The 12712-nt window shown below is 41.3% G+C and overlaps 2 protein-coding genes across 2 annotated transcripts in view; one reads left to right on the top strand and one right to left on the bottom strand.

The window, feature by feature from the left end:
- LOC133640880 (zinc finger protein 658B-like) overlaps positions 1-12712 on the top strand; it is a 119598-nt gene that overhangs the window by 62616 nt on the left and 44270 nt on the right. The window lies entirely within an intron of this gene.
- LOC133640641 (oocyte zinc finger protein XlCOF22-like) lies at positions 373-7276 on the bottom strand. Its single transcript, XM_062034176.1, has 2 exons — positions 6860-7276; positions 373-2583 (listed from the first exon to the last, which is right to left on the bottom strand). The coding sequence occupies exons 1-2, from the start codon at positions 6981-6983 to the stop codon at positions 1112-1114; spliced, it is 1596 nt and encodes a 531-aa protein (XP_061890160.1). The 5' UTR covers positions 6984-7276; the 3' UTR covers positions 373-1111.

The raw sequence follows: 12712 nt of genomic DNA, 5'->3' as shown, positions 1-12712 counted from the left end.
TTCACAGGATTTCCTCCTTCTGTCCTATGGCCCACACTACATTCTACAGTCCAGTAGGTGGCAGTATGAACCTTTCAAGTCATGGCTGCAAACTGCCAGTAAGAAGAAGAAGTAATAGAGCTGGTTGCTTGTTTCTCTCGCGAGATCTGACAACATGTTTAAATAGAACAATTGACAGGTTGACAACATCCAAACAAACCAAGTCATCTCCAATACATCTCAACATTACACACATCCTCCAGGCTGAGTTAGTCTAGATGATGAAGTAAGCTGAAAACTACATGTAAGTCATATAAAAGAAAACATTTAAAACATGTACTGCGATAATAAATAGAATAAAATACATACCCACAAATATTAACTACATTTATTGTACCCAACTTTAGTTGAAGCATACATTGTTTATTGCATAAAGGTCTGGGGACATACATATAAAACAATCACACAACAATATTCATATTACACAAGAGAGTAATAAAGACAATTAATAGAATGGATTATAGAGACCCAACAAATGATTCATAAAGTCACACATTTTTAAAATTGTATAAAAGACAACTGTTCAAATGATGTATAAAGTAATAATAATATGCTTCCAGAAGTGGTCCAGAAGATGTTTCAGATGTGAACCAGTAAATATGAACTAAGAGGGATTTATGTGTACTCAAAAGCAAAGGTATGAACACATGCAAAACAAATATGTATATCATATAAAGGAGTTCATCTATGGAATCATCTAGAATTAGAACATAAAATATGTAACCCTTCATTATTTCGAAAAACCTATACAAAAACACGTATGATTAAGTATGAAAGTGAATTATGAATATCTACACATAAAAGGTCTACTGTAACACATTTTATGTACTGTTTATTCTCACCTTTTCAGTCAAATTGTTCTGCTCATTTTAAAGTACACAAATGTGTATATTAACTCATGTACTTGACTGAAATAAAAGCACTAATCTGAAGTGTCTAATCTATAAATGTTATAAGCATAATAACAAGATAGTGTTACACACACAACAATGATGTCACACATGTTCTATGTGCTGATGTTGTTAGAAGGTCAAAGTTAAAGTGTTGACAGTTTATTTCAAATCCTGCATCTTCATTTGCTGCTGTTGTTCTCACCAGCACACTTGTGTTTCTTACACTGGTACTTAGAAGAGAATCTTTCACCACACACACTGCAACTCAACACTTTCTCTCCTGTGTGTGTTCTCATGTGTGCTGTAAGAGTGTTTAGGTAACGGAAGCTTTTGTTGCAGCTTGAACAGGAGTATGGTTTTTCACCAGAGTGCGTTCTCATGTGTACTTTTAATTGATGTCTTTCTATATAACTTTTATCACATACTGAACATATAAAAGGTTTTTCACCAGTGTGTGTTCTCGTGTGTTTTTTTAAATGGTCCCTTCGAGTAAAATCTTTACCGCAGATTGAACATGAAAAAGGATTTTCACCAGTGTGTATTCTCATGTGTTTTTGGAAATGGGGCTTTTGAGTAAAATCTTTACCGCAGATTGAACATGAAAAAGGTTTTTCTCCAGTGTGTATTCTCATGTGTGTTTTGAAATGGGTCCTTTGAGTAAAATCTTTACCGCAGATTGAACATGAAAAAGGTTTTTCTCCAGTGTGTATTCTCATGTGTGTTTTGAAATGGGTCCTTTGGGTAAAATCTTTACCGCAGATTGAACATGAAAAAGGTTTTTCTCCAGTGTGTGTTCTCATGTGGAATTTAAAAATTTTATTTATTGCAAAACTTTTACCACATTCTGAGCAGGAAAAAGGTTTTTCTCCAGTGTGTATTCTCATGTGTAATTTCAGGTGACTAGGGTATTTAAAAGTTTTGTCACAGTGAGAACATGTGAAGTGTGTGTTGTCAGTGTGACATGTCTTATCATCTTTAGAGTGTTCATCATCAGTGTCAGGAGAGTGTGACGTTGTGTCCTCACTATCTGATAGTGGAGCTAAGAGCTTGTCTGCTTGTGATCCTCCACAGTGGTCTCCATCAGCTTCTGTTGTCATGTGTTGAGTTGAGCTGCTGCTTGGAGGCTCCGCCTCTCTCTTCTCCTCACTTTCACCTTTGACCTCATCACCTTCACTCTTCACAGGGACACCAGTCACTGGCATCTTGGTGACATCAACCTCCTCCAGTCCTTCAAGATGCTCTCCCTGCTGACTGATGCTGTGTTCCTCCTCTTCCTCTTTAATGTGAGGGCCTTGTGGATCCACCACTTCCTCTTTAAAATGGGGTGTCAGTGGGTCCTCTTCTTCCTCTTTAAAATTGGGTGTCAGTGGGTCCTCCTCTTCCTCTTTAAAATTGGGTGTCAGTGGATCCACCTCTTCCTCCTTAATGTGAGGGCTCAGTGGATCTACCACTTCCTCTTTAAAATGGGGTGTCGGTGGGTCCTCTTCTTCCTTTTTAAAATGGGGTGTCAGTGGGTCCTCCTCTTCCTTTTTAAAATGGGGGATCAGTGGGTATTCCTCTTCCTTCTTAATGTGAGAGGGCTGTGGCTCCTCCGTCCGCATCCTGAAGCTCCACTTCTGTTGCTCAGGGTGAAGATGTTCTTCACAGACGTCTGCAAGACAACAAGACAATCATGTTTTAATAACATCCATCTCTGCTCAGTCACACAATGCATTCAGTACGTTTACATGCACTTAGGAACAACTAGTTATTGTATGAACTGTATTGAAATCTTTACAACATTATTCACAGGAAAAGAAAAACAAAGTTTGTCTGATCCCAAATGGCTTACACAGACATGATAGGGTGAGAAATAAGTGTTGGTGATTTTCAATGTTTTTGGAACAGTGTTAAAGGCCTACTGAAAGCCACTACTACCGACCACGCAGTCTGATAGTTTATATATCAATGATGAAATCTTAACATTATAACACATGCCAATACGGCCGGGTTAACTTATAAAGTGACATTTTAAATTTGCCGCTAAACTTCCGGTTCGAAACGCCTCTGAGGATGACGTATGCGCGTGACGTAGCCCGGGGAACATGGGTATGCCTTCCACATTGAAGCCAATACGAAAAAGCTCTGTTTTCATTTCATAATTCCACAGTATTCTGGACATCTGTGTTCGTGAATCTGTTGCAATTATGTTCATTGCATTATGGAGAAAGAAGCTGAGCAAGCAAAGAAGAAAGTTGTCGGTGCGAAGCGTCTATTTTGCGAGGGAAGTCAGCAGCAACACGTACACAGCCGGCGCTTCTTTGTTTACATTCCCGAAAGATGCAGTCAAGATGGAAGAACTCGGATAACAGAGACTCTAACCAGGAGGACATTTGACTTGGATACACAGACGCCTGTAGAGAACTGGGACAACACAGACTCTTACCAGGATTACTTTGATTTGGATGACAAAGACGCAGACGTGCTACTGTGAGTATGCAGCTTTGGCTTCTAAACATTTGATCGCTTGACCGTATGTGCGCAACTTTTTTTTGCGTATGTACGTAACTTTTTTAAAATATATAAGCTTTATGAACCTTGGGTTAGGTGAACGGTCTTTTGGGCTGAGTGATTGTGTGTGTTGATCAGGTGTTTGAATTGTATTGCCGTGTTCTATGGAGCTAGGAGCTAGCAGAGGAGCTAGGAGCTAGCATAACAAACACGTATGTGTTTTTATGCAGGATTAATTTGTGGCATATTAAATATAAGCCTGGTTGTGTTGTGGCTAATAGAGTATATATATGTCTTGTGTTTATTTACTGTTGTAGTCATTCCCAGCTGAATATCAGGTCACCCCCGGCTCTCACAGCATCTTCCCTATCTGAATAGCTTCAACTCCCCACTAGTCCTTCACTTGCACTTTACTCATCCACAAATCTTTCATCCTCGCTCAAATTAATGGGGAAATTGTCGCTTTCTCGGTCCGAATCTCTCTCACTTCATGCAGCCATCATTGTAAACAATAGGGAACTTTGCGTATATGTTCAACTGACTACGTCACGCTACTTCCGGTAGGTGCAAGCCTTTTTTTTATCAGATACCAAAAGTTGCAATCTTTATCGTCGTTGTTCTATACTAAATCCTTTCAGCAAAAATATGGCAATATCGCGAAATGATCAAGTATGACACATAGAATAGATCTGCTATCCCCGTTTAAATAAAAAAAATTCATTTCAGTAGGCCTTTAAGGTCATACGAAAAGAAAAAGAAAATTAGTGCCACAGAGACGTCCGCCGCGACGGGCTCCGAGTGAGGGGTGACTCACTCGTGTTTCGGGCATTGTCCTGGAAACACAAATTGTAAATAGGTAGTGGGCTAATTTGTCTTAAGGTCGAGAGTCACGTCATTAGTGTGAAGAAGTGAATAAAGTTGTAAGTGACATCTAGGGCCTTGCCGCCCCGTAGACTAGTGAGATTGACAGACGTGTTCATCTCGGTGCAACGTTTCAGTATACGTCGAGGAGGTTTGTGGCCCTCGAAAACTGATGTAAATAAGAGAGAGATGTATGACATTATATGGTTTTGGATTGTTGTTGATCTTGTTGAATTTTATAACACTGATTTGTTGATGGATTTACGTGTTAAAAGAGAAAAAGAGTAAAAATGGATGGTGATTTTGAGCGTGAGTGTGAAGAGTTTGGGACGCGTGATGGAGTGTTTTTGTCCCAGAGTGGGGACAGGAAGATAATGGACGAGATAAAGAAGAACATAGTTGGACAGATTGTGAGAAGTGTGGACACAGCGGACAGAGAGAGGCAAGTATGAGAAGTTTTGGAGGAGAATAGACACAGAAACATGGTGTTGCAAGTGTGAGGAAGAGATGCATCGAGGATGTAGTTGTATGGGAAAAAGCAAGTTGAAGAAAAGCTGAGAGAAAGTGACAAACGGAGGTGCATGTCAAAAAAACATGTTTTTGTGCGGTAGATCGCTGCAGACTGTTTTTTTTAAAAGTGTGTATCTTCCCAAGTTCACATTGTGTAAAAACCCCGGGGTTCAAATAAAGATAAGTGAAATATAAAACATAGGACGCTGGCAGGTGAAAGTCTGTGTTGTCCCAGTTCTCTACAGGCGTCTGTGTATCGAAGTCAAAAGTCCTCCTGGTTAGAGTCTCTGTTATCCGAGTTCTTCCATCTTGACTGCATCTTTCGGGAATGTAAACAAAGAAGCGCCGGCTGTGTACTGTTGTTGTTGACTACGTTCGAAAAATACGTCCATTTCGCACCGACAACTTTCTTCTTTGCTTGCTCAGCTTCCTTCTCCATAATGCAATGAACATGATTGCAACAGATTCACGAACACAGATGTCCAGAATACTGTGGAATTATGAAATGAAAACAGAGCTTTTTCGTATTGGCTTCAATGTGGAAGGCATACCCGTGTTCGCCGGTCTACGTCACGCGCATACGTCATCCTCAGAGGCGTTTCGAACCGGAAGTTTAGCGGCAAATTTAGAATGTCACTTTATAAGTTAACCTGGCCGTATTGGCATTTGTTATAATGTTAAGATTTCATCATTGATATATAAACTATCAGACTGCGTGGTCGGTAGTAGTGGCTTTCAGTAGGCTTTTAAAGGCCTACTGAAATGAATTTTTTAAATTTAAACGGGGATAGCAGATCCATGTTATGTGTCATACTTGATCATTTTGCGATATTGCCATATTTTTGCTGAAAGGATTTAGTATAGAACAACGTCGATAAAATTTGCAACTTTTGGTCTCTGATTAAAAAAAAACCTTGCCCCTACCGGAAGTAGCGTGACGTTGTCAGTTGTTCACTTCCTCATATTTTCCTATTGTTTTCAACACAGCTAGAGCTATTCGGACCGAGAAAGCGACAATTACCCCATTAATTTGAGCAAGGATGAAAGATTTGTGGATGAGGAACGTTAGAGTGACGGACTAGATTGCAGTGAAATACATATCTTTTTTCGCTCTGACCGTAACTTAGGTACAAGCTGGCTCATTGGATTCCACACTCTCTCCTTTTTCTATTGTGGATCACGGATTTGTATTTCAAACCACCTCGGATACTATATCCTCTTGAAAATGAGAGTCAAGAATGCGAAATGGACATTCACAGTGACTTTTATCTCCACGACAATACATCGACGAAGCTCTTTAGCATGAGCTAACGTGATAGCATCTGTCTCAAATGCAGATAGAAACAAAATAAATAAATCCCTGACTGGAAGGATAGACAGAAGATCAACAATACTATTATACCTTGTACATGTAACTACACGGTTAATAATTCTCAGCCTGGTAAGGCTTAACAATGCTGTTGCTAACGACGCTAAGGCTAACTTAGCAACTTAGCAACCGGACCTCACAGAGCTATGATGAAAACATTAGCTATCTACCTACGCCAGCCAGCCCTCATCTGATCATCAACACCCGTGCTCACCTGCGTTCCAGCGATCGACGGCGCGACGAAGGACTTCACCCCAACACATATGTGGTTGGCGGCTAGCATCGGCTAGCGCGTCTGCTATCCAAGTAAGTCCTTCTTGTTGTGTTGCTACAGCCAGCCGCTAATACACAGATCCCACCTACAACTTTCTTCTTTGTAATCTCCATTGTTCATTAAACAAATTGCAAAATATTCACTTATGATATGTTGGAGCAGCAGGCAGCTATATACTCTGCATAGACCTACAAGACCCTGAAGACAAATGTCAAAAACATCATCACCCTGTCTGATGATGATGTGAGGGCGGCAGAGGAGGTCCTCCAGGTGCTTAAACACCTCTAAACTGTTACATCTCTGCTGAGCACTGAAACTTCACCATCTGTGTCAATGATCCTGCCACTGAAGTGTGGAAGACAGCACCATCACTGGAGATGTCAAGACTGCCATTAGAGACGACAGAGTAAGAAGTAAACAAACCTGTTCTGTGTAACACAACTTGAGCTTTCTTGAAAACAGCCTCCAGTAGTTGACGTCGTCTTTTGTTCTCTTCTTTTGTTCGAGAAAGTTCCTCTTTGTACTCTGCTATCGTTCTTTCGCACATTTTCACACAATCACAACACTTTACACTCACACTTGATCTTAACTAAGCGATGTGTTGATCAAATCCGCGTCTCTTTGTTAGCAGCTAACAAGCTAAGCTAACTAGCACGCTAAGCTAACTAGCGCGCTAAAACAACTAGCAAGATAAGCGGGCCTAATAATCTCCAAAGTTGACTGAGACGAGTGGAGTTTATCCTGACACGGAGGATGAATAAAGTGTAGTTAGTAGCGATGTGAGGAGATGTGCCGAGGCTTAGAAGCGTGTGTGGAGTAAAGGAGGACTTTGCGGCAAAGCGCATCCTCTACGCATGCGTCACTTAGGGGCGGAGCCAAAGAGTCATAGTGATGGGCAAGTCATGAACGATTCATTCTAAATGTATGTTTTCATGGTGCCCACACAAAAAACATGGCAACAAATGATATTTCAGATATATCAGCCGTATTTGACTTTTAATCAGGTATATATAAAAATAATGAAAAAGTATTGTTTTTAAATGCACTTATTTTCGCTCTTTTTATCTGCCACACGTGTTTTATAGTGTTGTATGCTCATGATTTATTATCTATCCACAAAGATGGACCACTATTTGTATGAACTGGCTGTTGGCTTGCCTTACACAGTCCTACAGAACATGTGATTTCCTATTCCAGCAGATACTATACTTGAAATTACAACCAACCGAATGTCTGACTGTAGAACATTTTGTCATCTAGTAATTAACAATTTTAGCAGCTTTAGTTCATTATCATCCATTATACAGATGTGCATACAAATGTGAGTTTTGTGGAAGAAATGTAAGTAATATGAAGGAATAAAATAAGCTTGATCTCCTCTGTAAAATGATTTTGTGCATAATCTCTCAAATCTCCGGTTTTCGACGAGAACACCATTAATTTGAGCGAGGATGAAAGATTCGTGGATGAGGAAAGTGAGAGTGAAGGACTAGAGTGCAGTGCAGGATGTATCTTTTTTCGCTCTGACCGTAACTTAGGTACAAGCTGGCTCATTGGATTCCACACTTTCTCATTTTTCTATTGTGGATCACAGATTTGTATTTTAAACCACCTCGGATACTATATCCTCTTGAAAATGAGAGTCGAGAATGCGAAATGAACATTCACAGTGACTTTTATCTCCACGACAATACATCGGTGAAGCTCTTTAGCTACTGAGCTAACGTGATAGCATCGGGCTCAAATGCAGATAGAAACAAAATAAATAAACCCCTGACTGGAAGGATAGACAGAAGATCAACAATACTATTAAACCATGGACATGTAACTACACGGTTAATAATTCCCAGCTTGGCGAAGCTTAACAATGCTGTTGCTAACGACGCCATTGAAGGTAACTTAGCAACGGGACCTCACAGAGCTATGATAAAAACATTAGCGCTCCACCTACGCCAACCAGCCCTCATCTGCTCATCAACACCCGTGCTCACCTGCGTTCCAGCGATCGACGATGCGGTCGGCGGCCCGGAGACGTAGGAAGTCAAGGTGAGGTCGCCGGCTAGCGCGTCTGCTATCCAACAAAGTCCTCCTGGTTGTGTTGCTGTAGTCCGCCGCTAATACACCGATCCCACCTACAACTTTCTTCTTTGCAGTCTCCATTGTTCATTAAACAAATTGCAAAAGATTCACCAACACAGATGTCCAGAATACTGTGGAATTATGAGATGAAAACAGAGCTGTTTTGTGTTGTATTCAATGGGCTCCGAATACTTCCGTTTAACTAGTGACGTCACTCGCATACGTCATCATACAAAGACTTTTTCAACGGGAAGTTTAGCGGGAAATTTAAAATTGCACTTTATAAGTTAACCCGGCCGTATTGGCATGTGTTGCAATGTTAAGATTTCATTCAGTGTCAGAGGTTGGTCCACATTGCCGACAGTAAGTTGGACCTGTATCTAGTGAGGGTTGGACTCTGCCAAAACTGCCCTTTGTCACCGATTCTGTTCATAACTTTTATGGACAGAAGTTCTAGGCGCAGTCAAGGCGTTGAGGGGATCTGGTTTGGTGGCTGCAGGATTAGGTCTCTGCTTTCTGCAGATGATGTGGTCCTGATGGCTTCATCTGGCCAGGATCTTCAGCTCTCACTGGATCGGTTCGCAGCCGAGTGTGAAGCGACTGGGATGAGAATAAGTACCTCCAAGTTCGAGTCCATGGTTCTCGCCCGGGAAAGGGTGAAGTGCCATCTCCAAGTTGGGGAGGAGATCTTGCCCCATTTGGAGGAGTTTAAGTACTTAAGAGTCTTGTTCACGAATGAGAGAAGAGTGGATCGTGAGATCAACAGGTGGATCGGTGCGGCATCTTCAGTAATGCGGACGCTGTATCGATCCGTTGTGGTGAAGAAGGCAAAGATCTCAATTTACCGGTCGATCTTCGTTTCCATCCTCACCTATGGTCATGAGCTTTGGGTTATGACCGAAAGGACAAGATCACGGGTACAAGCGGCCGAAATGGGTATAACAAAATGGTGTCTGCCAATGTAGTTTACAATGTCACTACGTCAAACTTTTTTCACCAAGTACCACCTCAGAAAATACTTGGATTTCCAAGTACCACCATCATGAACAGCATTAAAATACAGTAGCATAGTAGGCCTTAATTATTCATTAAAAACAAGGAAGACACGTTATACCATACCATACCATACCAATGTTATTTAACAAGCATATTTAATATTTTTAGTTACTGTAACATTACACACAGTTTGAACAGTAACACTGTGTTTGCATGTAGGAAAATAAAACACTGTACTTAAATAATGAAATGATATTTGGCGTACCACTAGGTGATGCCTGCGTACCACTAGTGGTACACGTACCACAGTTTTAGAATCCCTGCACGATCGGTTCAGGAAGACTTGATCAATGCACGCGTGCACAAAGACAACGTCACTTCCTTTTTACTTGTTTTACGTCAGTTATGTTCGTGCATGTTGTCACTACCATAGTTTTCTTTTTTGTCATCTTTACTTGAATAACAATGTCACATAAAAGATGACATACTGATCATTTAAAAATAAGTAAGTAGATTGTTAAAAAAAAAAAAATCAACATTTAAAAAATAAATAACATGATGTGAGTCAGTGGCGCCCCCTTACGTCATTCATTGCAATGACAGAAGAGTGAAAGTGATTGAAATTGTGGCCATAATACTCCCTGATTTTTTACATCCACCCCTTGCATACTCCCGTAAAATAGCTAAACCTAAAGCCAATGGCCACATAACAGCCCAATCCAGATCCCTCAAAAAATACTCCAATGACAATTTCAATTTAAAATTAGATGAGTGGGACTGGTCCCCTGTGCTCGCGAGCAACCTGGTCGATGTCGCTTGGGATCGCTTCAAAACGGCGTTCCTAAAGATACTAAATGACATGGCTCCCGTGAAAACAGTCAGGATCAAAGCCCGCTCGGAACCATGGATGAATCCGGACCTATTAGCTGCCATAAAAGACAGAGACAGGAAATACTCTGAATACCAAAAATGTAAAACAGAAGTAGATAAACAACCCAATAATATCAACCTCAAATTACTCCTTTCAACTCTCAAAAAGCAATGCAATAAATTAAGAAATAAGTCAACCAACCTGACTAAATCCTTAAAAAAAAATTACATTAACGACAAAATAGAGGAAAACACGAATAAGCCACGTGAGCTCTGGAAAATTCTCAACAACCAGCTTCCTGGTTGCAGCCAGAAACTTAAAACAAGACTCACCAACATCAGCATCAAGGAGGGTGACTCCCTCATTACAGACAAAATGGAGGTAGCTAGCAGACTTAACGCCTTTTTCACCAGCATAGCTGCAACTCTTGTCAACAAGCTGTCCCACCACTCTGGTCGCTTTGGTGTAGAACACATTAAAGCCTTCTACAGAAAGCTAGGAGTATCCAACAATGATTTCAAATTAGAAATGGTCACAGCTGATGAGGTGTTTAAAAAATTGAGCGCGCTCCACCCTAACAAGGCCACCGGCCTTGATAATATTCCCTCCAGATTCCTCAGGGACTCTGCCTCCATCATTGCCCCGATCATCACGCACATAATAAACCTATCAATTACACAAGGCCAAGTACCAAAAGATTTTAAGATAGCAAGAGTAACTCCCCTCTTTAAAAAAGGAAGCAAATTGGAACCTGGCAACTACCGACCTGTTTCTATTCTCAGCTCCATTTCGAAAGTAATGGAGAAAATAGTTTATGAACAGGTCGATAGTTACCTTGCCACTAATAAACTCATGTACAAATTCCAATCCGGCTTCAGAACTAACCACTCCACTGACACATGCCTTCTCTATCTGACCGACCACATCAAACATGAGGTGGACGCGGGAAAATACTGCGGCATGGTCATGCTGGACCTTCAGAAGGCCTTTGACACCGTTAACCACGCTATACTGTTGGATAAGCTCAGAGCAATCGGATTTAACAAAACCTCTTGGAGCTGGATGCAGTCTTACTTGGAGGGGAGGGAGCAGGTGGTAGAGGTGAACGGCACCGTGTCCCCCCCCCTCTCGGTGAGCTGTGGAGTCCCCCAAGGCAGTATATTGGGACCTTTACTGTTCCTAATATACATAAACGACATGTCATCGGCATGTGACTGTGAATTGTTTTTGTTTGCGGATGACTCTGCCCTGCTGGTATCCGGCAAGGACAAGTCACAGGTGGAGAAAATCCTCAGTGCTGAGCTCTGTAGAACTTGCACCTGGCTCGCTGACAACAAGCTATCCATCCACTTGGGTAAAACAGAATCCATCCTGTTTGGGTCCCACATCAAACTTAAGAGAGTCAATCACTTCACCATAAAAGTAGGTGACAGTGTCATCACCAGGAAAGATGAGGTCACCTACCTAGGTTCCATTCTAGAGGCTAACCTTTCCTGTGATAAAATGGCAACCAAGGTAATCAAAAAGGTTAACCAACGAACGAGATTTCTCTACAGAATTTCCTCTCTGGTCAACAAAAGCACCTTGAGGATTCTGGCGGGAACTCTCGTTCAACCCTTTTTCGATTACGCATGCACCTCCTGGTACCCTAGCACCTCCAAAACCCTGAAATCTAAACTCCAAACATCTCAGAACAAGCTAGTCAGGTTACTTCTAGACCTCCACCCCAGATCCCACCTCACTCCTACCCACTTCTCTAAAGTGGGCTGGCTCAAGGTGGAGGACAGAGTTAAACAACTTGCACTGAGCCTAGTCTATAAAATCCGCTACACCTCCCTGATACCGAAGTACATGTCAAACTACTTCCTTAACGTAAATGACCGCCATAACCACAACACCAGGGGGTGCTCCACTAACCACGTTAAACCCAGATTCCGAACTTACAAAGGTCTTAACTCATTCTCTTTCTATGCCACATCAATGTGGAATGCACTCCCAACAGGTATAAAAGAAAGGGCATCTCTATCCTCCTTCAAAACCGCTATAAAAGTTCACCTCCAGGCAGCTACAACCCTAAACTAACACCCTCCCCGGATTGCTAATAATCAAATGTAAACAATCAAATGCAGATTCTTTTTCTTATGCCTTCTGATCTCTCTCTCTCTCTCTATGTCCACTACTTGATGTCCATATCCCCACCCCCCCACCCCACCCCCCCTCCACACTCCTGATTGTAAATAATGTAAATAATTCAATGTGATTATCTTGTGTGATGACTGTATTATGATGATAGTATATATGATAGTATATATCTGTATCATGAATCAATT

This window comes from Entelurus aequoreus, linkage group LG23, assembly GCF_033978785.1.
Source record: "Entelurus aequoreus isolate RoL-2023_Sb linkage group LG23, RoL_Eaeq_v1.1, whole genome shotgun sequence".
In the NCBI taxonomy this organism is placed as follows: domain Eukaryota; kingdom Metazoa; phylum Chordata; class Actinopteri; order Syngnathiformes; family Syngnathidae; genus Entelurus; species Entelurus aequoreus.
Note: the sequence above shows the minus strand (reverse complement) of the source record. Positions and strands in the feature narration are given on the sequence as shown.